This window comes from Carcharodon carcharias, chromosome 15 (genome assembly GCF_017639515.1).
Source record: "Carcharodon carcharias isolate sCarCar2 chromosome 15, sCarCar2.pri, whole genome shotgun sequence".
NCBI classification, from domain to species: domain Eukaryota; kingdom Metazoa; phylum Chordata; class Chondrichthyes; order Lamniformes; family Lamnidae; genus Carcharodon; species Carcharodon carcharias.
Genome location: NC_054481.1, coordinates 6790078 through 6815324, shown reverse-complemented (window position 1 = coordinate 6815324; position 25247 = coordinate 6790078). Strand labels below are relative to the sequence as shown.

At 42.6% G+C, this 25247-nt stretch overlaps 1 protein-coding gene across 4 annotated transcripts in view; it reads right to left on the bottom strand.

Moving 5' to 3' along the window:
* pdxdc1 (pyridoxal-dependent decarboxylase domain containing 1) overlaps positions 1-25247 on the bottom strand; it is a 70539-nt gene that overhangs the window by 27262 nt on the left and 18030 nt on the right. For 2 of the 4 annotated variants that reach the window (XM_041206026.1, XM_041206029.1), the window contains exons 2-12: positions 24258-24331; positions 23396-23464; positions 22388-22468; positions 12788-12937; positions 7351-7540; positions 6199-6267; positions 5829-5907; positions 4171-4255; positions 3440-3488; positions 2974-3075; positions 2554-2679 (exon numbers count right to left, since the gene is read on the bottom strand). In XM_041206026.1, the coding sequence (XP_041061960.1) occupies positions 2554-2679; positions 2974-3075; positions 3440-3488; positions 4171-4255; positions 5829-5907; positions 6199-6267; positions 7351-7540; positions 12788-12937; positions 22388-22468; positions 23396-23464; positions 24258-24331 (1074 nt within the window). The remainder of the gene's footprint in view (positions 1-2553; positions 2680-2973; positions 3076-3439; positions 3489-4170; positions 4256-5828; positions 5908-6198; positions 6268-7350; positions 7541-12787; positions 12938-22387; positions 22469-23395; positions 23465-24257; positions 24332-25247) is intronic. The other 2 variants (XM_041206027.1, XM_041206030.1) reach the window with 1 other exon arrangement.

The window sequence follows — 25247 nt, the reverse complement described above, 5'->3', positions numbered from 1 at the left end:
CTGCTGTGCCTGCTGCACATAACAGCATGAGCCCACTGGCCAACATTGCTGCAGTCAGATATATTTGACAGCAAAAATAAAAACACTTGCCTGGGCTTTGCTGAAACAAAGCCCAGAATCTCCATGAGCTTGAAAGAAGCCAAAGAGAGTAACTACCATTGATCCGGAAGGTTATTCTACAAATGGATATGCAGCTTGCTTCCTGTCCAATTCTCTGAAGTGTGACAAGGCAAATCCAGTATACTGACAGGGCAAATGCAAATGCTTATTTTAATACTTTATGGTTAGTATTACAGTAATAAAGTTGTTCCCGATGCTTGATTCATTTCATTGCTATAATCATGTTTACTGAGAATCAAAGTTCACAAATTAAAAGCTTACAAAACTGGTTGGCCCAGTGAGGAGTAGCCAGAAGGCTTGTAGTTTCATGGTTTAATAGTCTCTCACTGTACAAAACAAACAGTTTCAAATCCTGGTCAGATTTTTGTGACTGGCAACAAACTGGGAGTGTAAAACATGCTCCATTTTAGTGTGCTGAGTCTTATCATTTCTAATATGAGGAGGGAAGTAATGTTGCGGAGATCACTAAAACACTGGGATGTAAACCTACAGGGTTATGCTGAAGTGACGTACTGCGCTGGTCAGACCAGACCTAAGGGTTCTTTGTGCAGTTTATGCCACCATCTTTTAAACGAGGAATGCAAGAAACAGAGTAAATAAAAAACAGCAAGAACTATTCTACAAGAGAGTGTGTATGAAGAGAAGATTCAATAAACTTAAACTAATGGGAAGATGAGAGGGTTTTTTTGATTCATTCACAGGATGTGGGCTTCGCTGGCTGGGCCAGCATTTATTGCCCATCCCTAATTGCCCTTGAGAAGGTAGTAGTGAACTGCCTTCTTGAACTGCTGCAGTCCATGTGATGTAGGTGCACCCACAGTGCTGTTACAGAGGGTGTTCCAGGATTTTGATGCAGTGACAGTGAAGGAATGGTGACATATTTCCAACTCAGGATGGTGAGTGACTTGGAGGGGAACTTCCAGGTGGTGGTGTTCCCATCTAACAGCTGCCTTTGTACTTCTAGATGGTAGTGTTTGTGGGTTTGGAAGGTGCTGTCTAAGGAGCCTTAATGAATTCCTGAAGCAGAGGTTGCAGGGAGGTAAATAAAATATTAAATAGCATATTATCTGGATTGACTCCCTTGGGTTTGTGGACACTCCATTCTGGCTTCACGGTGCCCACAAGTAGACCTTATTCCAACACAGTCTCATTGGACAGTTTCATACTGTCTCCTCTGTTTGGGATTGTCATTTTTTTCTCCTCAATTCCACCATGCCTATGTAACCCAAATTCCCTTTATGTCCATTTACATGCACATTTCGGATACTAGCTCCACTTTGTGTCACAAGTTTAAACTTTTTATCCTCACGTGGCCCAACCCATCCCTATCTCTGTAACCTTATCCAGCCCAACAACTCATCCATACTCTGATATTTTTTGCATCCCCCTTCCCTTCACCCCGCCATTATCCAAAACAACTGTCATCAAAATCCCAAATGACATCCTTTGTGATCATGATCATGGCACATTTTCCCTCCTTGTCTTTCTTAAAAGTAATTTACAGGATTTGGGAGTCACTGGCTGGGCCATCATATATTGCTCATCCCTTACCTCACTGCAGCCTCTACATCTCCACACCTTTCAATTCCTTCAAACCCTCTGCTTTGACTCAACTTTTGGTCAGAACAGCTAATATCTCAGTCTTTGGCTGTGGTTGTGAAATCCTTGAAATTTTGTTTGACATCAGAGGCGCTACATACAGTAAATGCAAGTTGTTGTAGTAGCAGTAAATATGGAGCGCCCAGAAAATTGCTTAACAAAATACAAATTTAAATTAACAAGAAGAAAATGAAAAAGCAGATTTTCAAAAAAAATCAAGGGTTATAAATGTTTGGAATACCTCTCAGGTAAGCTGATGAAATCAAAGATTTTAGTGGAGTTCAAAACACAGTTGGTTGGTAGGAAGGAGTGATATTTCTTGCCTTGGACATCTATGATCTTACAGAGAACAATAGCAACATCTACTATCAGAAAAGTGTCTGATATAAAAATTCACACCTAGCTTTGGGACTGAGACATCTTTAACTCATTCAAATCTAGTCAGAGAATACTCAAACATTTTTTCCAAATTAATTTTCCCTTTCATGCTTCAATGCTTATTTGAATATTTTAAAACTGTTTTTTCTCTTACAAATGCTGCCATACCCAAACTTCAATCGGGGCAGCTGAATCGTTTGAAGGTTTCTCTCACGAATACAATCAACATCTGCCTCACTGGTTGATTGGAAGCATGAATCAAGTTAAGCAGCCTAAGGTCTCTCTGTATGCTGCCCAAAAGACAAAACGTTGTGGGTGGAATCATGTGTCTTGATGAAAATTATTAGTGCTTATATAACCAAATTTGGGGCATCATGCATCTGTGAGTATTATTGATGATTTATTTAATGATTGTTAAATACCAAGTTAAAGATAAAACAATAAACAGACACTTACCAACTGAGAAGCATACTTGATTCTGTCAACTATCCCATCATGTCCCAAGTATTGTAGAGAGAGCCAGAGGGGCAAAGCTCGGAGTTTCTCAACTGGCTGACTTGTGGTGAGTCCCGCAGCTAGAGACTAAAGTAATAGTTGATTATACCAAAGATTCTAGAGCTCAGTAAAAACCTTTGAAGATAAACACACAGAGTTTAAACAATCTTCCTTTAAATTTGGAGCCTATAACATTGATTTGAATATTTTTCTGGATTTTTTTTGTCAAATGTTTGGTTCAAAGAGAGTCATTTACATTGAAACACTGTAAAGTTACTAATTATTTCAGGCTATATAATCTCTTAAATTTATGAAGCTAAAATATATATGTATAAATTCTTAGTTCTTTGCATGTTTGTCTTGAAGCAATAAAGCACTTACCAATGAAGGGTCCTCATGTCTATATAGTGTCACTGCAGGCACAGCTGGGAGACCTAACCAAGGTCCTAAAGTCAAGGTCATGCTGTCACATTTAGTTGCAGCCTATAAACATGAGAGAGTTAAACATCTGTACCACGCACATGCTAATATGGTATCAAATAATTCTAATGACAGCCAAAAAGTGGTAAAGTCAAACATTGAGGATTCATTCCCAAATTAAAAACGTTTCTTCTCTCAGCTTTCTGAAGTAACCAGTTAGCCATAATACACAAAGGGCCATAGGCATCTCCCTCCATTCTGTATTTGTTACTTACATTACATTGTCTTAGAATGTTTTATAATGCTGGTTCAATGAATATTAAATTTAAACTACCTGAAATTCCACATGCCTCCAGGGATCATATAAACAGTAAAAATAAGTAACTAAGATGATCAAACTACTTCATTAAACCAAAGTGTTACTAACCAGTACAGATGAAGAAACATAACCAAGTGTCAATGTGGCCAAATTAACGCTGCAACAGAAAAACAAATCTAATTTTAGCAACACATCAGAGGTCAGTGAAAACACTTGACAAAAGAGAAGTATACTAGAAGAGGCCACTTAATGGAATAAAAAACATTGCTGGCTCTGTGCAGATTGGTCTATGCTTCCCCTGCCTAACCTGGAGACACTGTAGCTTCTATACTTGTAGTTCGGTTGAGATCAACACAGGTAGGGATCAACCTCTAACTTTCCTGGTCTTCATGACTCAGTACCGTTACATATGGGCATTTTTTCACTGATCTCTAATCCTTTTATGTAAATTCGGGAATAGGCAAAATTCTAACAGGCCACCCACCACCATACTTTTGATCACTTTTGAGTGCACACAAATTTGCAAGAAATGGACTACAAGTACCAAAGCAATGAGTTATCTGTTGGAGAGCAATGTTAAAATTAGTTACATGCAAGTTCTTCATTTTTAATGGGCACATCAATTGTGTCAGCTAAATATATGTACAAATGGAAATCTTAAAATGCTTCCTTCACCAAAACATTTCTTTGCACTGATTGCACTAAACCTTTAAGTAACTTGTCACAGAAATGTAACAAAATAGCATAGCATTTTCATTGGACAAGAACATTTTGAAGTAAAGGAATTGCATTCAATCATTAAATTTAGCATTGAACTTGGTTAAAATGCTTATTCTTACCCTTCTACATGCAACCACATCTTGAACTGACTGCAGAGTTCCTTTAACCTTGCAAGTTTGTCTGTGTGTCCTGCGCCCGGTGTGCCTAAAATAAGTTTAAAAAAAAATCTCCATGTCTAGGAGACCCATTCAAACTAACATAGGTCAAATATCACCCCCAGCCATCCCATTAACAGTCTCTGCAGCACTGATCTCAGTGGAGGTGGTGGCTTTAGTATCAATACAATGCCTTACTGTTTAAGCATATTAATGTGCTGGTGAGAACTGCATTTAAATAAAGGCACTCTCTGTGGCTTTTAAATTTAGCAACTCCGTTGATATCAGAACTGCAGAGGCTGCCTATAAGATTCCTGAAGTGAATAAATACTGCCTGTAGCACTCACATGGTGTAGGTCACCATATGCCAGTAGATCAACAACAACTTGCATTTACATAAGCACCCTTATGGTTAAAAACCATCTCAAGACACTATGGAGAAATATAATCACTCAAAAATGGATAGTGGGCCAAAGAAGCAAATATTAGGAGGGATTACTGAAAGATTAATCAAAAAGGTGGGTTGTGAGTTGGGTCTTGAAGGAGGGGAGAGGTGAAGTTTTGCAGGGACTTTGGGAGGCCATTCTAAAGCAGGGGGTCTAAATAGCCAGAGGCATGGCTGCCAATGGTGATGGGAGAGTAGATGCATAAGACATACAAGTCAGAGAAATTAAAGGTTTAAGGGGGTTGTAGGGGTAGAGGAGATTGAAGAAATAGGGAGGGCCAAGGTCAAAAAGGGATTTCAACATGAAGATGTAAATTTTAAATAGGAGGCTTTAAAGCGGCTTTGTAGACAAGCGAGGACCGGGTGATGGATGAGCAACATTCCATGCAGGATAGAATACGGAAAGCAGAGTATTGGATGAATGGACATGTACAGCCATGAAGGATGGGAGAGATTTGGAACTCTTGGGTCTGGAAATGACAGAAGAATGGATGACAGTTTCAGCAGCAGAGGCAGATGAAGCTGCATGAAGGCTTCGGTTTTCTAATATTTAATTGGGAAGGAACTGTGGCTCATCCAAGATAGGATGTTGTTTAATCAATTTGACAGTGAGATAGTGGAGAGGGCAAGAAAGGTAGCATAGAAGTAGAACAGGGTGCCATCAGTGTACTTGCGGAAGTTGACTCCGTGTCAGTGGATCATATCATGAAGAAGTATAAGGGGAGATGGGAGAGAGACTAGAAAAAAGTTGCAGGATCGGGGCTAGGTTGGTGGTGGTGATTGAGGGTAGGGGGAGAGGCAAATAATGGATAGTTTGAATCTTAGTGACAAAGAAATGCAGGAACTCCCTGCACTTGATGGAGATGAAGGTTGAGGGCAGAGGGAAAGAGATTTAAGGGAATGGTTGGTGGCAGAGAAAAGAAGCTGTAGGTTACAGGAATTTTCCAGCACCCCCACAGTGGGGCCAGTGAGCCATTGATGTACAGGACCAGAAGGTCCCACTAGCGTGAAGGGCTGGAAAACTCCGCCCCAGGACTGTGATCTGATTTTTTTTTAAATGCCAAATCCCTTAATTAACAAATATTCACATGAATAAATAAAAATGTGGCTATTGGAAGTATGGGTCATTGAAGTGCCAATGCATAAAAAAATATTTTCTCTCTGCCTTATTACATACCTGCGTTTGCTACAAGTAACAGAGGAAGTTTTCCACATTCAATATCATCTTTAATAAGCCTTTCCAGGAGGGCTACATCCTACCAAAGCAATAAACGACAAACCATTATAATCCAAACTGGTTGCAAGCATTAATGCTAGTGAAAGGGCGTTTTAAAGAGCTTTGGTATTAGTAACTGATCTGTAGGCAGCAGGAGTTATACAAGCATTTATTCATATTATTATGGTGAGGTGGCACCACAAGTGGGTTTCCTGAAACTGAAAGGCAGGATTGAAAATACAACCCAGCAAAACAAGCTTTTGTTGTAAGGTCTAACTGTGTGAATTCCCACTCATCCTCCACCTGCCAATATTATGAATCAAGAACTTACCATTTGATGCTGAGATCCAAACATGGTGTTACAAGGCACACTGCACATACAGGAGATCGGAAGACCAAGCTACAATTGAGGAAAATTCACACAATTTAGTTTCAGTATAATGTATCTTCCTGAAACTAATAAATTTTCCTTTTAAAAATAAAAATAAATTTGGTGTTGCAAAGACGTTACAAGTTTACTGTAATGTTGAAATACAGTTTCCAATGGTCTCCACTTATAGCTACTCTGAAGCATATGTGCAAGATTAAAATTATACTGTCATGGCCATAATACTTAACTACATTAACAGGGATTTAATGTTATTGCAACACCTTGAACTAAATAAAATAAGCATAAAATTAAACATTGTTTCCTGTAATTTTTGCAAATAACTAATTTCAAACTTATGCAACACAGTATTTAATAGGGATGAGGTGTCATGTAACATTTAGCCAAAAAAATTAAAATTTATTTAAATTTTTGCTAAATATAATTTTAATACACATCCCATCAAGCTATTCAAATGTAAAAAGGTGGCTCACCACCCACCACCTTCTCAGGACAATTATGGATGGTCATAAATAAATCGACAACTCTCGCATTCCAAGAATGAATTATCAAAAGTTGTATCATGCAATGCAGGCCAAAATTTACAAAATAATGACCAAGATTCTGGATTCCAGATAAATGCATCATTTGGCTTCTTTAAAAGCACACACAAATTCCAGCAAAGGTCCATAAAAGTTGTCAATGTGCCAATTCCTTTTATAGTTTAATGCTTGAATCTGGTATAATTTAGACACAAGGTTTTTAATGTCACTATTTCCTGAGACCTATATCCTTCACGTCAGCACTGTTGATGCACCCCTATTGTTCTCCATTTCTAATATTTCACTTGCGCAGTCAATTCAATCGAGCAGAATGTTAGTGAATTTTCAGAAACAGAACTGAAGAATAACATAGAAATGAAAATATATATTCCAAATAATGGATGGTGAAGAATGAATTAAATGAATAGATTCGATGGTCCCTCATATGTGTAGTTATATGTCCATTTACATCAGATCCTTTGGTTATATACTGACCCAAAACTAATAGTTTACAATTAATCCCATTTGTGATGCAATTTGTATACAATGTATTAGGAAAAGTAATGCATTTTACCTGGTTACAGATATACTGACCCAGACCTGTTCTACTGGCAGCACTAATATAGAGGACAGGGGATTTGTTATGCAGAACGTTAAAACCTTCTGTTGCATAGTCGTCATAGTTTGAATGAATGATGAGTTTGCACACTTTCAACAGACCTTCTCGATCATCTTCATGATAATAGGCAGAACCATTTTCATACCTGAAAAACAAAACTCAGGCCTCAACTCACGATCATGATGTTTAAATCCTAAAGCTCATGCATGTACTCAGTAATAAATATGTTTTGAGCAGGACTATTCCTTTTACAGGAATCCACGGAAATGTACCCTCTTTGCGACTTCATGTGGGAAATCTGGAAATCAGAATGGCAGTAGTAACTGAAGATACTGGCTTGGCTGAGAAAGCCCAAAGGAATTCCTGTCCCAAGGAGTCTATATCATTGAATTATAACATCTTGCAGCACAGGAAACAATTCTACCTTTCATGCCTGCGCTGGCTATTTGAAAGAGTTCTTCAGTTTAATCCCACAACCCCAGCATTTTTCTGCTAACCCCACAAATCAGTCCTCTTCAGCAATATGTCCAATTGCCTTTTGAAAGTTCCTATGCAATCAGCTTCCATCACCCTTTCATGTAGTGTTTCAGATCTTAACAACCACTGATGAGAAAACATTCTCTTTTCTCTAGTTATTTGGTCAATTATTTTAAATCAATGACCTCTGCTTACCAACTGACATACCAAAATGCAGTTTGTTCATTCATCACCTATCAAAACCCCTCTAATACCTCACCCCTTGCTATCTCTAATCTCCTCTAGTACCACAACCCTCCAAGATATCTGCGCTACTCTAATTCTGGCCTCTTGTGTATTCCCAGTTCCAGCGTTGGCGGCCGTGCCTTCAGTTGCCTAGGTCCCAAGATCAGGAATACCCTCCCTACATCTCTCTGCCTCCCTACCTCGCTTTCCTCCTTTAAGATACTCCTTAAAATCTACCTCTTCAGCCAAGCTTTGGTCATCTGACCTAATATCTCCTTAACAAAAACAGAATTACCTGGAAAAACTCAGCAGGTCTGGCAGCATCGGCGGAGAAGAAAAGAGTTGACGTTTCGAGTCCTCATGACCCTTCGACAGAACTTGAGTTCGAGTCCAGGAAAGAGCTGAAATATAAGCTGGTTTAAGGTGTGTGTGTGGGGGGCGGAGAGATAGAGAGACAGAGAGGTGGAGGGGGTTGGTGTGGTTGTAGCGACAAACAAGCAGTGATAGAAGCAGATCATCAAAAGATGTCAACAACAATAGTACAATAGAACACATAGGTGTTAAAGTTAAAGTTGGTGATATTATCTAAACGAATGTGCTAATTAAGAATGGATGGTAGGGCACTCAAGGTATAGCTCTAGTGGGTTTTTTTTTTATTTTATATAATGGAAATAGGTGGGAAAAGGAAAATCTTTATAATTTATTGGGAAAAAAAAAAGGGGGAAACAGAAAGGGGGTGGGGATGGGGGAGGGGACTCACGACCTAAAGTTGTTGAATTCAATATTCAGTCCGGAAGGCTGTAAAGTCCCTAGTTGGAAGATGAGGTGTTGTTCCTCCAGTTTGCGTTGGGCTTCACTGGAACAATGCAGCAAGCCAAGGACAGACATGTGGGCAAGAGAGCAGGGTGGAGTGTTAAAATGGCAAGCGACAGGGAGGTTTGGGTCATTCTTGCGGACAGACCGCAGGTGTTCTGCAAAGCGGTCGCCCAGTTTACGTTTGGTCTCTCCAATGTAGAGGAGACCACATTGGGAGCAACGAATGCAGTAGACTAAGTTGGGGGAAATGCAAGTGAAATGCTGCTTCACTTGAAAGGAGTGTTTGGGTCCTTGGACGGTGAGGAGAGAGGAAGTGAAGGGGCAGGTGTTGCATCTTTTGCGTGGGCAAGGGGTTGTGCCATAGGAGGGGGTTGAGGAGTAGGGGGTGATGGAGGAGTGGACCAGGGTGTCCCGGAGGGAGCGATCCCTACGGAATGCCGATAAGGGGGGTGAAGGGAAGATGTGTTTGGTAGTGGCATCATGCTGGAGTTGGCGGAAATGGCGGAGGATGATCCTTTGAATGCGGAGGCTGGTGGGGTGATAAGTGAGGACAAGGGGGACCCTATCATGTTTCTGGGAGGGAGGAGAAGGAGTGAGGGCGGATGCGCGGGAGATGGGCCGGACACGGTTGAGGGCCCTGTCAACGACCGTGGGTGGAAAACCTTGGTTAAGGAAGAAGGAGGACATGTCAGAGGAACTGTTTTTGAATGTAGCATCATCGGAACAGATGCGACGGAGGCGAAGGAACTGAGAGAATGGGATGGAGTCCTTACAGGAAGTGGGGTGTGAGGAGCTGTAGTCGAGATAGCTGTGGGTGTCGGTGGGTTTGTAATGGATATTGGTGGACAGTCTATCACCAGAGATTGAGACAGAGAGGTCAAGGAAGGGAAGGGAAGTGTCAGAGATGGACCACGTGAAAATGATGGAGGGGTGGAGATTGGAAGCAAAATTAATAAATTTTTCCAAGTCCTGACGAGAGCATGAAGCAGCACCGAAATAATCATCGATGTACCGGAGAAAGAGTTGTGGAAGGGGGCCGGAGTAGGACTGCAACAAGGAATGTTCCACATACCCCATAAAGAGACAGGCATAGCTGGGGCCCATGCGGGTACCCATAGCCACACCTTTTATTTGGAGGAAGTGAGAGGAGTTGAAGGAGAAATTGTTCAGCGTGAGAACAAGTTCAGCCAGACGGAGGAGAGTAGTGGTGGATGGGGATTGTTCAGGCCTCTGTTCGAGGAAGAAGCTAAGGGCCCTCAGACCATCCTGGTGGGGGATGGAGGTGTAGAGGGATTGGACGTCCATGGTGAAGAGGAAGCGGTAGGGGCCAGGGAACTGGAAATTGTTGATGTGACGTAAGGTGTCAGAGGAATCACGGATGTAGGTGGGAAGGGACTGGACAAGGGGAGAGAGAAGGGAGTCAAGATAACGAGAAATGAGTTCTGTGGGGCAGGAGCAAGCTGAGACGATCGGTCTACCGGGGCAGTTCTGTTTGTGGATTTTGGGTAGGAGATAGAAGCGGGCCGTCCGAGGTTGGGCAACTATCAGGTTGGAAGCTGTGGGAGGGAGATCCCCAGAGGAGATGAGGTCAGTGACAGTCCTGGAAACAGTGGCTTGATGTTCAGTGGTGGGGTCATGGTCCAGGGAGAGGTAGGAGGAAGTGTCTGCGAGTTGACGCTCAGCCTCCGCGTGGTAGAGGTCAGTGCGCCAGACAACAACAGCACCACCCTTGTCAGCGGGTTTGATGACAATGTCAGGGTTGGACCTGAGAGAATGGAGTGCAGTAAGTTCAGAGAGAGACAGGTTAGAATGGGTGAGAGGAGCAGAGAAATTGAGACGACTAATGTCGCGCCGACAGTTCTCAATGAAAAGATCGAGAGAAGGTAAGAATCCAGAGGGAGGGGTCCAGGTGGAGGGAGAATATTGAAGATGGGTAAAAGGATCCGTTGAACTGGGAGAGGACTCCTGCCCAAAGAAGTGAGCCCGGAGACGAAGACGGCGGAAGAAGAGTTCAGTATCATGCCGAGCCCGAAATTCATTGAGGTGAGGGCGTAAGGGTATGAAACTAAGTCCTTTGCTGAGCACTGAACGTTCAGCATCGGAGAGGGGAAGGTCAGGGGGTATAATTGACTGCCACTGCTCTTCAAGAAATGCCTACCTCCTTGAAGAAGTTCTGTTCCTCTCTGCGACAAGATTTCTGTTTTTGTTTTGGATTTCCAGCATCCGCAGTTTTTTTGTTTTTATCTAATATCTCCTTATGTGGCTCAATTTCATACTTTGTTTTATAATGCTCTGTGAAACACCTTGGGATGTTTCATCACGTTAAAGGTGCTCTATAAGTTGTTTTTGTATTAAGTCTCCCCTTAGCTTTGTCTGGTCTAAGGAGAACAATCTCAGCTTCTCCAATCTCTCCACACAACTGAAGTTCTCTGGCATCATCCAGGTCAACCTTCTCTGTACCCTCTCCAAGGTCTCAAGATCCTTCCTAAGGTATGGTGTTGAGAACAGAACATAATACTTCAGCTGAAGTCTAACAAGTGACTGGTAAAGGTTTGGCAAGACTTCCTTGCATTGTATTCCATGCCCAAAATAAGTCTCCCATATGCTTTCTTAACCACTTTATCAACTTGTCCTGCTATCTTCAAAGGGTTGTGAATATTTTATGCATCACCTCAAAATAGTAGCATTTAGATTATATGCCTTTTCATGTTGTTTCTCCCAAAGTACATTACCTGAAACTTATCCGCATTAAACTCCAACTGCCTTTTGTCTGCCTATTTCATCAAGCAACTTATGTCCTCTTTATTTCTACTATTCTCTTCACCAATATTGTATTATCCACAGGCATTGAAATTGTACTCCTTAAAGCTAAGTCCTGGTAATTTATATGAAACAAAAAAATAAACGATCTTAATACCAGCCCTTGGGGACCCCACTGCATATTTCTCTCCAGTCTTAAAAATGTTAATTTGCCACTGCCTCCTATCCTTAACCAATTAAACACCCAAGTTACCAGCATTCCTTTATTCCCATGTGTTTTTATTTTTACAATTAGTCAGTAATGTGGTACTCCGTTAAATGCTTCTCTACACTTCAAAGAATTGTCGGGTTAGTAACACAGGATTTGCCTTTAACAAATCCAAGCTGGCTGACCCTTATTCACTCAATGCTCCTCCAAATGAGAATTAATTTTGCCCCTGACCGAAGTCTCTAGTGGTAAGATTGGACTGACTGGCATGCAGTTGGCAGATTTATCCCTCTCCCCGTTTTTAGGTAGGGGTGCAACATCTGAAGTCCTCTAGCCCTCCAGCACCACTCCAATATCCAAGGAGGACTGAAAGATCGTCAGGGCTCCCTGCTATCACTAGCGTAACTTCCCTCAGCAATCCAGGGTGCATCCCATCGGCACCAGATAATTTGCCAACTAAATGTTGTTTGTTTATTTGGCACCTCCTTTCTTTCTATTTTCTTTCATTCCAATATCTCTACACTCCCTTCCTCTACTGAGCATTAACTTCAACCTCTTTTGTGAAGACAGGTGCAAAGTACTCATTCAGTACCTCAGTCATGTCCTCTGCTTCCACACGAAATTTCCTATTTTATCCTTAATCAGCTCTACCATTCCTTTTACTTTATGTACGGTGATAAAAGATTTTTGGGTTCCCTTTTAAATTATCCTTTGATCTCCCTCTCTCTTTACCCTTCTCGCTTCCTTTTTCAATTTCCTACACAGCCAGCAAATTAAAAGACAGGCGCATCATACCACCCGGTGGGAGAATGCTGCAATGTAACATGCTGTACCATATTACTGTTCAGTTTTCGTGAATGGGATAGTATGTAGTTACACGTGCTTTGCACTGATAAGAACTATTACCTGAAAAGTCTGCACAACCAAAGTGTGGTATCCGACAAAATCCTAGTGGTCAGTTTTCGCAGTCTTTCTTTGTCTAGCACAGAGATATACGCTGCCAAACTGTGACCCAATAAGGACATATGACCTTGCTCTCCAATGTTCTGTAATCTGCTAATCACAGAAAGGTTATTAAAATCTGGCATTAGTTTTCAGGAGAAAATGCCCTCACATTGAAATACATATCAAAACAAAATGCATTAGTAAGGAAAGAGCAAGTTTCTCAAAGTACAACTGCAAACATCAGTTTACCTGTGTATATCTATTTTGGGCTGTGTTGGGTCTCTTGCTGTTTATTGTATATATTAATGATTTGGACTTAAATGTGGAGGCGTAATTGGGAAATTTGCAGATGACACATAAATTGGCTGTGCATGTGATAGTGAACAGTATAGCTGTTGACTACAGAATAATAATAATGGTTTGGTTGAGTGGGCGTAAAAGATGCAAATGGAATTCAATTCAGAGAAGTGTGATTTAATGCATTTGGCAAGGGCAAACAAAGCTAAGGAATACACAATAAATGAGAGGATATTGGGAGGGGTAGAGGAAATGAGAGACCTTGGAGTGAATGCCCACAGGTCCCCAGAGGATGGCAGGACAGATGGTTAAGGTGGCAAAAAACATATGGAATGCTTTCATTTATTAGACGAGATATAGAATACAAAAGCAGTGAGGTAATTCTGGAACTGTATAAAACATTGGTTAGGCTACAGCTGGAATTTTGTACACAGTTCTGGTCACTACATTACAAGAAGGACATAATTGCTCTGGGGAGACTACAGAGGAGATTTACAAAGATGTTGCCAGGGCTTGAAAATTGCAGCCATGAGGAAAGATTGGAAAGGCTGGGGTTGTTCTCCTTGGAACAGAGGAGGCTGATGGGTGACTTAATTGAGTTGTACAAGATTATGAGGGGCCTAGATAGAGTAGACAGGAAAGACCTATTTCCCCTAGCTGAGAGGTCAATTACCAGGGGGCACAGATTTAAGGTAACTGGTAGAGGAATTAGAGGAGACATGAGGAAAATCTTCACCCAGAGGCTGGTGGGTGTCTGGAATTCGCTACCTGGTTTGGGTGATGGAAGCAAAAACTCTCAACTCATTTAAAAAGGTACCTGGATCTGCACCTAAAGTGCTGTAACCTGCAAGGCTACAGACCAGGTGCTGGAAGGTGAGATTAGAATGGGTGGTTAGTTTTTTATTTTTTGGTCGGCACAAGCACGATGGGTTGAATGGCCTCTTTCTGTGCCGTAACATTTCTATGATTCCATGTACCATACAAAAACGACCAATTTTTCTCAGCATTGTTTTCTTGCTGTATTTAAGAATTATCTTGCAATATCTTCAAGCTTTGGACAAACTTTCTGTACAATTTGGTGATGCCATCATAGAAATTGGCATTGAAATCTGATTCAGCTCTGAGGGCGTGCCAGGAGTTAAGAAACTGTATAGAACATCACAACATTTCTTCATTGTACCAGTTCATCATTTTTTTACTTTAATTTTTGATGGTATGCTGTTGTCTTGAGAGGGCATACATCCTCTTTTGTGTCCTGGCTGACTTTTCCCTAGGAAGTGCATCTCATGTATCTAAGAGAGTGGTGAAGGCAGTCTGCTCCCCATTGCCATCAACTATAACAGGCAGGAGAAGAAAAGACCCACTGTGGCTACTTGACTCATTGATATTTCTTCAGCTGTACCAAGGAGGAGGGAAGAATACTTTGTTTCTACCAAAAAGCATGGGAGAAATTAGGAACAGAGTGGGCAGCAACCTGCATCACGCCACACTGTCTCCCATTTTTTGACCAAAAAAACGAACCCATATTGTGAAGGGGTTGGTACTTTAATTTTCTAAACAGTGTTCTACCGTGATATAATCTTACAAATTAATTTACTGTAAGTTCTTACTGGTCAGATAAAACGCTTCTCCTAAATCTACTGAGTCAATGTAATTTAAAAATATCTTTGTATTCTGATAAAATGGGTAAATGTGATTACAAAGCTAATTTTTGGCAGATAAATTTATTGCCAATTTCTAAAACCAAAGAAGACGAGTAATTCAATTAATTGGCTACATATTTGTACTAATGTTCTGACCCAGGAAGCAACCAGCATTACATAATTGAAATAAGTGCCTTGCAAAAGATGTAAAATATAATTAATTTGCCAGAAGTTAATTTGTCTTATTATTAATGAAAGCCTTGGAGACACAACATTTCAAGATATGTTTGTTATGAAGTTTATATTTCTTGCTCGGTTTATCCCAAATTGGACCCATACTGCATATGAATAGAAGTCTTGCTTTATGCCTCAAAAACTCAATAAGAATTATAGTGATAATTCGCAAAACATGAAAACAGCATGAGTATTTCTCAGTTTGTATTAAACCAATAAACTTAATTTACACAAAGTAATTTTATTCTACATACATTTGTTGAAAATGTATAAAGAAAGAACAATTAATATCTATAAAGCACCTTATCTTGCAAAAATGTCCCAAATCACTTTACATATAATGGATTACTTAGAAATGTAATGGTTGTTGTTGGTAAGTAAATAATTACACAGAAAAGGTCCGCAAACAGCTTAGAAAAATGAACGACTCATCTATCTGGTAATATTGGTCAAGGACGGAATATAAGCCAGAATACTGAAACAATTCCTTTATAGTGCCATTGAATCTTTAATGCCTACATGAACCATCACAGAGCAGATTTAAAGTCTGATCAGCACCTCCGATAATGCTGCACTCTAGCACATTCTCAGTACTGCACTAAATGGGCAGTCTAAATTGTGTACACGCATCCCGGAATGGGGCTTGAGCGCACAAGATCTGACTCAGAGACGAGAGTGCAATCAGGTGATGTAAGATTTCTGTACAGTGTCCTTTTGGATTATGACTTATAGTCTGCTGTACAATTAAAAGATCTTGTATTTTCAAAAGTTGGATTATGTCTAAACATAGCATGCTGTACAACACTAAGTGCTCATAGTTATGTATTTGCAATTGATGCCTAAAGTGGCAAGAGCAACTAACACTGAAGAATTTGTAGTATAAAGATGAGTATTGCACAACATGGCTGTACTTCCCACCCCACCCCCACCTCATGGTATTAAGGTAAACAAGCTGATGGGCAACACTGGGTAGCAAAGATCAAGGCTGATAGGAAAAAAAGCTAATTACTGTTAATCAAATAGCCATGGAAAAGAGGGATCAGTCCAAATCAGGAAAGCAATAACTAAGTTGATCCCATGGTTTGTACCCATCACCCCAAATCAGCCCCTCCCTCTCCTGAAGAAGATGTGGTATATTATGCTATGAAGTATATGAAGAAACCACCATTACAATAGCAACAACTTGCATTTACATGGCATCTTTAAGGTAGAAGATCAGCACCAAGATATGAGGAGAGGTAACAAAAAGCTAAGCTAAAGAGATAGGTTTTACGTGGGCGATAAAGTAGGAGGGCAACGCAGAGAATTTTAAGGATGGAATTCCAGGGCTTTGGACCTAGATGGCACGGCCGCCAACCGTGAACCATAGGGAGTGGGAGATGCACAAGAAGTGACAGCTTGAACAGCACAGAGTCTCAACAGGTTACGGAGCTGGAAGAAGTTGCATTCATAGGGAGAAATGAGTAGATGAAGAGGTTTGAACACCAGGGTGAAAATTTTAGATGGAATTTTACGCCGGCAGGATTTCACTGTCCCACCGAGGTCCGTGGACTTTTGAATGGCTCGCCACCACCCCCCAACTCTTGAAATCGGAGGTGTTGGATCAATACGAGTCAGCAAGCACAGAGGTGAAGGGTGAGCAGGATTTGGCACAAGTTAAGATACAGATAGCAACGTTTGAACAAGCTGAAATTCACGGAGGATGGCAAGGCCAACCAGGAGGTTGGAACAGCTGAATCTGAAAGTGACAAAGGTGTATGAGAGGGTTTCAGCAACAGACGGAGCAAGGGTGGAGATGTGCGATGTTATGGAGGTGAAAGTACGCTATAAAGAATATAGGATTAAAGTTCAACTCTGGGTGGAATTTTCTGTGCCCGCTGGCAGCGTGATAGGGGGCATATGCGGACAATATGCTGTGATCGGTTTCATGACGGCGGGGGTGACAGGTGGTAACCTTCTGCTCAGTCCGCCAACAGTGGGCTGCATTTCCCACCGACGGTTGTCAGAGAGCTCATTGTAATACATCAGCATACCATTAAAAGGCCATCCTGCCAGGCTTTTGGACCCCCGCTGGATTTTCCGTCCACGTCAGCGGGAAGGCACGTTGACGTGTTTCACAACAGCACAGAGTCGACGTACACGGCGGCCTTCACTTTGGAGAACTGGGGTGAGTGAACAGCATCACTCTCCACAGCTCGCCAGGGTCGCCTGTCACCTCACAGCCTCTTGCAATCTCAGCAGCCCGGTTAGGAGCTGTCTCCCCTATGTCGCTGGCCGACAGGGCAGCCATGCAGTGCACTCATCAGTGGCCATCCGAGAGGTCTCCAGCACTCTCCGGGAAGCATTAAAGGGTCGTCACACAGGGCCAGGAAAGGTGCTAAGTTCACCCATGCTAAATCACATCTCTCTCTCTCTTTCATGCCACAGAAGGACCACATCAGGAGCATGGATCCTGGTGACCTAGCTGTGTGCCTGATGGCCTGCAGAGACTGAAGAAGATGGAGGAAAGAGCAACTGAGGCTCCTGGCTGCGCAAAGGCAGGAGCAGAAACATCAGGAAGAAGGGCTGCTAGGGCTCCCGCACATGCTGCCCAGGAGCGACAGTGAGCCGTTGCTGGTGACCTAGTGACACCCAGGACCATAGATGTCGCCTGTCATTTCTACAGATGACCAAGAACCAGTGTTGCCCATGTCTGTGCATTTTTAGGGGCCTGGTGGCTCACATCTGCCACTTACTGCAGGACTTGGCACCAAGGGGACATGGGAGGCATCCAGTGCCAGTGGCTATGAAAGTGACTGTAGTGCTCAATTTCTATGCCAGTGGCTCCTTTCAGGGTGCTACAGGAGACCCCTGTGGGATATCACTGGCCACCACCCACAAATGCATCCATGAGGTCACAGATGCCATCTTCTTGAGGGCGCACAGCTTTGTGCATTTTGCCCAGGACTGGGACAGCCAGGATGCAAGGGCCATTGCATTCATCCGGATCTCAGGGTTCCCACAGGTGCAGGGTGCGATTGGCTGCACCCATGTGGCACTCAGGTCTCTGTCGCTGCACACGATGGACCACATCAACCACAAGGTATTCCATTCGCTGAGCATAGAGCTGGTATGTGACCACCAGAAACACATCCTGTAGGTGTGCGCACGGTTTCCAGAGTGTGCACGATGCCTACATCCTCAGTCGGTCACAGGTCCCTGGAGTCTTCCAGGGTCCACAGAAACTGCAGGGATGGCTCCTCGGGGACAAGGGCTAGCTGCAGAGGCCGGGGCTGATGATACTCATGCGGTGGCTTCAGACTGCAGCAGAGCGACGGTATAATTGCTGCAGCTCACAATTTGGTGGAGCAGACTACCGGGATGCGGGATGAGGTTCCAGTGCCTGGACCGCTCTGGTGGAGCCCTGCAATACAGTCCGCAGAGGGTGTCACGTATTGTCGTTGTCTGCTGCGCCTTTTACAACCTGGTGCTCTAACAGGGAGATGAGTTAGCTGAGGAGGAGATGGAGAAGCTGCACGTCTCTTCCGATGAAGACGAGAAGGCAACAATGATGAGGTTGAGGCCCTCGGACTGGCTAGGCGAGGAAGGCGCACTCGGAAAACTCACATAGCTGCTAGATTTGTGGATGATGACGACATGCAGTGAGGTGACCCCACTGATCCTCATATCGCATTTGTGAATGTTTGACTCCAGTCTGGCTTTTGGCAGTGCAAATGCCCTCTGTGAGAATGCTCCTGTCATGGAGACTAGGCAGAGGCCCTAACAGTCACTCACTTGCAGGAGGATGATGGCGACATGCAATGAGGACACTCCATAAATCTTCGCATAGCCTCTGAGAATGTCTGACTCCTGTGTGGCTGAGGGCAGCTCGCTTGCACTCCATGATCTGGAGACGCAGCCAAGAAAGTTTAGAAGCATCTGATGCTTTGTCCGCCTGCAGCACCTGAACCCTTGAGGAGCTGGAGCACAGCATCAGTGGTCACAGATGGGGGACAGCTCCTCCTTAAAGGTTCTGAGAACACATCAAGAAAATGAGAGAGCTCTGTGGCACCTGCCCACTACATTCTGGCAGCAATGAGAAGCACCTACGAGGTGCAGGCATCAGTAATGTTTCTAGGGAGTGTGCAGCCAGACCATCACTTCGGTCTGAAAGCTGCAGAGAGCACAGGAAGAGGCCCTGGACTGAAACATCTGCCTTTATCTTGTGCAGAAAGGTTTCACATCTGAGTGACAAGAACACTGCTCATCAGAACAAGGAGCCAGAGATAGGGAGACATTCTTGAAAGTTTATTGACAAAAGTGAACAGTATGTACAAGTAATTAACACCTGTGCCAAGGCTGTGCAACAAATTCTCCTTAAATTTTCTAACCTTGCCTCTATATCTTGGTGCTCCCCAGACATCCACAGCGGAGCTGGAGGCAGCCTGCTGACTGCGACGCCCTGTCTGTGATGACTTGTGGATGTCCTCCGGAGGGCCAAGACTTGGAGGGCCCCAGACTGCTTTTGGGGTCCTGCTTTGCGACAGTGGCACCCTCCTCGGCCTGTGGAGCTGGAGCTGTTGAGGTCACAGGAAGAGGGGATTCGGATAGGCTGGTCACTCCCGGAGTCACCTGGGTGGATGGGCCCGGAGCATGCACCTGCTGACCCTCTGCTTATGGGTACCTACAGGCCCCTGGCTGACTCCATGAGCGGAAGGGGTAGCTGCAGTGAGACCGAGGTGCCGCACACCTCTCTTGCAAACACACTGTTGTAGGCCAACTATGGCATCAGCAATGGAGTTGAGTCCATGCAGCAGTGCAGGAGTGACATACTGGATCAAAGTCTCCATGGCAGCCCCCATCCTACCAGTGTTGACCTCGGTGCGTTGTTATGCCAGCGCTATCACCTTAGCCTGAAGGCAGATGGACTCCTCCATTGTGCCTTGCAATCTGAGGAATGTAGCGGACATCCCTTCCTGGTGTTCCTGAGCTTGCCTTTGCATCTCCAGCAACTGTCACATGACCGAGTCCAGAGACTTGTCATCTGACTCGGACTCATCAAATTTCTGGCCTCCAGCAGTTCTCCGAATGCCGGGAACCTGGGAAGTCCCTGCCTCTGCCTGCTGTCGGTTAGACAGTGCGATATGCTCACCAGATTGTGATCCCGTGTATATTCTAAAGCTAGGTCCCACCGAGCTGTGTCCCTGCGCTAGTGGAGGGTGTGGGTGAGCGCTGTGATGGAATTTCGAGGAGGGTGCCTCCAGGTTCCCCTTCAGAGGTTTCTTTGGGGCTTGACAGGAGGCCCTGGGTTGTGGGCTCCGTCGGCTGTTTGGCAGATGTGCCTACAAAAGGAAGAAGAGATAAGTAATGCATGGCAGTGGCCTGTGAAAGAGGACACATCACTCACGACATGGTTGTCTGAAGAATGTTGCACAGCTAGATCCTCACTTAGTAGAGCAGCACCGACCTCACTGTCAGTACAGGATCGTTCCAGATCCTCGCCAGCCAACTGGATGGCTCTATTTTCAAAGTCGGTGAGGACCTTGATTTCGGGCATTCTGCCAACAGTCTGTGGCCTCTCTCTCTTGTTGTGTGCCAGCTTGTCCTACGTGGATAGAGATGGAGAAAGTGCAAGCAGCATGCTGCTGGGCCAGATGATAAGTATGCCTGGCCTGTGCGAGTGGTGAGTGGTCCCATGGATGGTCTGAGGGCAGTGAAGGTGTGTGTGAGAGAGTGAATGGTGATGTCCCTTGAACTGGCAGTGAGTGAAGGCCCTGTGGATGTGTGCTGAGTTTGAGAGAGTGAGTTGAGAGTGCTGAAAAGAGAGTGATTTACCCTGGCGGGACAGTGGAGATCATTCATCCTCTTGCGGCACTGGGTGACTGTCCACTTCAGAAGGGCACTGGCGCTGACTACCGCTCCCAAGCCAGATTGGTCATGTTGCTGCCCATCCTGCGGCCAGGGCGAGGGTACAGGACATTCTGGCGGGCCTCCACAGCATCCAGCAGTCGCTTGAGGGACCTGTCATTCAACTGGGAGGCTGAGGCCTTTTTGCCTTTGCTGGCCATGTCTTCCGGACAGCGGTGGTGAACTGCTAGCGATGAGCGGTGTGCTGGCGGCTGGCGTGATGCAATGGCGGGGCGATGGCAGGAGGGCAAACCCACCAAGGAAACGGCGTGTTTCCTGGGAATGCATAAGTAATGTGGCGGGCTTGGGGCGCTACGGTGTGAAAACCCGCCATTGCCGTCGACGGGTGGAATGCCATTTTGCCTGTCTGCTACCGCGCTTAGTGCGAACTTGGGAAAATTCCACTGTGTCAATTCGGTGGATCTTGTGAAGTTGGCTTCAAGCTACATAAATGGTTTTGCTTTCAGCCAATTCATTTTTAATGTGAGGGTCGTCCAACATTTAATAACAACTGTGTGAACAAAAATCAAAATGCTACTCATTAACTGATGGTGCAGCCATGACAAACTGCTTGGGGCCCTGCATTCGGAGTTCAAGCCAAATTTAATTCGTTGTTCTCCCCCATTTCTCACCACAACAATTTCCCACCAAAAACATATTTGACTCAAAAAACACATTTTCCTTCAGCTTAAATGCAGATGAGACTCATATTTCTTTTGAGCTAGTCTGCAACACCACCCAGTGTTTAGGTAAGCATAGTAGTTTCTGGTTATTATTAAGGAAATGATTTGTTACTGCTCATGAGTTAACATTTTAATGTAAATTTGCAGTACTTTGCCATCAAACAGATTTACATAAAGTTGTGCAGTAATTCATCAGATTTGTTATACGGTGCTACACTGCACCAAATCATGTACACTAAAATGGGGGAGACAGTGGCATAGTGAGAATGTCATTGGCCTAGTAATTCAGAGACCCAGTTTAATGCTCTGGGGACATGGGCTCAAATCCAAATAAAACTGGAACTGAAAATAGTCCTAGTAATGAAGTGACCATGAAACTTTAGTAATGATGACCATGAAACTATCAATTGTCATAAAAACCCATCTGCTTCACAAAGGAAATTTGCCATCCTTACATGGTCTGGCCTACATGTGACTCTTAACTGCCCTCTGAAATGGCCTAGTAAGGAGTCAGCTCAAGGGCAATTAGGGAAAGGTAACAAATGCTGACCTTGCCAGCGATGTCCACATCCCACCAAAGGATTAAAAAAAAATCAATTTTTCTTTCTTTATAATGCAGAAGCAGGCTATCCTTCTCCAGGTGCTCTTTTACAAAACACAACTGGCTCATTATCCTTATGACTTCACCAAACTAACAGAAAAGTTCAAGTAAGTGCAAAGCAAGTTTTACCTGCACTGAAATACTTTTAAAAAACTAAAATAAAAATATTACTTTAAGTTTACCCCTCTAAAAGCACCTCTAAAAATTAACTATTTACCGATGGGACTGTAATTCCTCCTCATCTTCTCCATGCATGAGGTTCTGTACAAGTTGAAGAATAGCTGTCATGTTCTGTCCACTGGAGAAAAAGTTGAGTTTAAACGGAAAATAAAATTACATTCAATTAAAATCAAGTTTCTCAACTGAAAATATTTACTACCTCATTGGAAATACTAATTTTAGGGTGCTGAGATTTGATTTTGTAGTACTTAGTCTTGGTTTCCACGATGAATAATGGCACATTGTTCAGCATGGCATACTTATTGAAGTTTTTAATATATAGTACATAAAACGATTTGTAGTGGTACTTTTCAGGGAATCCACAAGACGGAGATTTCCTACATAGCTGGTGATATTTTTAAAAACTCATCTATATTTTACTGTTTCAAAAAATAATGAGCCAGGGTGGATTCCCATTAGATGGCGCAATGATGCGATAATGAAATACAATTTCTCAGCAAACTAACCACATCAGTGTCTCCAATTGGAGGCCCAACATCCATATTATATTTTTCAGGCAAATTAATTTCAGTTAAAAATACTTCCTATACAGGAGGATGCTTCCATTGCAAATTATACTTATTACTGTTATGAAGCATTATCCAGGAGCATTCCAATGACTGAAATGTTGTTGAGAGAGCCCAAAGCCGTAATGTAGTGCTCAGTAGCGAAGCAATAGCACTCGCTGTTCACTACCCTCCAAATAAAGCAGGCAAACTTTAATAAATTTTAAAGAGCTCTGCAAATTTAACAATGGTAGGTATTCAGGTATATGCAATTCAAACTAAAAAGTTTCTTTATGGGATAACTGTAGTCACTTAGAAAGCACATCAAATGAACTCAAAATAAAATTAACAATCCAGAATTTGGAAGACTAATTACGTGCCCAATAACATTACCACGGTATATGAAACTGGAAATAAAATAGGAAGACATTGCAAAGAAAGAAAAAACCTGCACAAGAAATAATGATGATCTCCGCAATGTGATTTGCAGTGTTACCCACCTGCCCTGCAATGGGCCAGGAATATCTTTTCTGATATATTTCTTCTTCTCTCTTTCTTCATCTGCTTCCCTGAATTGATTAATAAAATTGAAGACATCACTAATTTGAGACATGCCCTGTGAGAAAGAGCAATGGCTCTACTGATCATACATAGACAAGATGTTATTTGAATAAGGATACATTTAAGTAGCTAATTTTATTGAAAACAATTTTAAAAGATACCACTGACTAAACACTTTCAATTACAATGAACAGATGTAACCTGCATAATATTTCATTTGAACCCTGTTAATGGAGTCATAACCACTGTAAAACAATTCCCAAATATTTGAAGATTACTCTTTAGTCATTACTAAAATATTAAAGCATTTAACAAGTTCCATAATAGTCAAAATAAAGATCATCCAATGCATTCTTTTTCCATAACTGATCAACTCATAATTACGACAGCACTCAAAAATATATATGTTTAGATTCTTTTAAAGGATAAAGCACACAATGGAGAATGAATATACTATAACCAAGTAACTGATAATCAGGGGAAATTCCAGGAGTTCTGAAGTTACTGAGAATGATTGCTCAGAAACTGATGAATGGGAAACGTGGATGATCAAAGTGTTAATAATTATAAGAAACAACCAAATTTATCATGAGGGAAGGCATTTACAAAAATGTGTTAATTATGTAGTTGTGCAACTTTAAGTTATTGAATAAACATGTTCCCAAATCACTGGCAGATAATTTCAACATTAATTTGTCTGTTCCTTTCTTGAATGCAAGGAAATTCACATCACCTCCTCCTGGCACTCTTTAAAAAAAAGTTTTCATGAAGTGATTTAATTGATACAGATTCTAAACTTACCTCTGAGAGTCTTCTAACATCTTCATAGCCTCATTGAGGTTCTTCCCCATCTCAGCTAAAGTGGGGTCTACCATCTGTCAAAAAAATGTGAAAGAATACTTAAAAGTAAAGAAAGAAAGACTTGCATTTATATAGCATCTTTCACACCCACAGGACATCTCAAAGTACTTTACATCCAATGAAGTATTTTTGAATTGTAGTTACTTTTGGTAAAGTAAGAATCATGGCAGATAACTTGTGCTCAGCAAGAATCCACAATCAACGATGTGATAATGACCAGATCATCTATTTTTGTGATGTTGATTGAGGGATAACTGTTCACCAGGACACTTGAGATAACACCCCTGCACTTCTTAGAAAAAGTGCCATATTATCCTTTATGTCGAGCTGAAGGGGGCCTCGGTTTAATGTCTCATCCGAAAGACAGTGTCAAACCTTCTCGTTGCTACACCAGAGCGTCAGTCCATGTTACTGTGCTCGAGTCCTAAAGTGAGACTTGAGCCCACAACTTTCTGCCTCAGGGGCAAGAGAGTGTTACATCCTGAGCTATGGCTGGCACTCAGACAAATTAAGTGAAATATAATAGCCCCAAGACATGTACAGGAACATAAGAAATAGGAGCAGGAATAGGCCAGATGGTCCCACCAGCTTCCTCAACCATTCAATATGATCATGCTGATTATCTGCCTCAATTCTACATTTCCGCCATTCTCCATATCCCTTCCTGCCGAGACAGCAAAAATCTATCTCAGCCTTAAAATGTTTTAAGCAATGGAGCATCCAGAACACTCTTAAAAGAGAGAAATCCAAAGATTCATAATTCTTGGAGTGAATAAATTTCTCCTCATCTCTGTTCCAACCGATTGACTCTTTACCCTGAGGCTGTTCCACTGTTTAGATTCCCTAGGGAATCAACCTCTCAGTGCCTACCCTCTTCATTCCCTTCAGTGTGATCAGCTCTCATTCTTCCAAATTCCAGACAGTATAGGC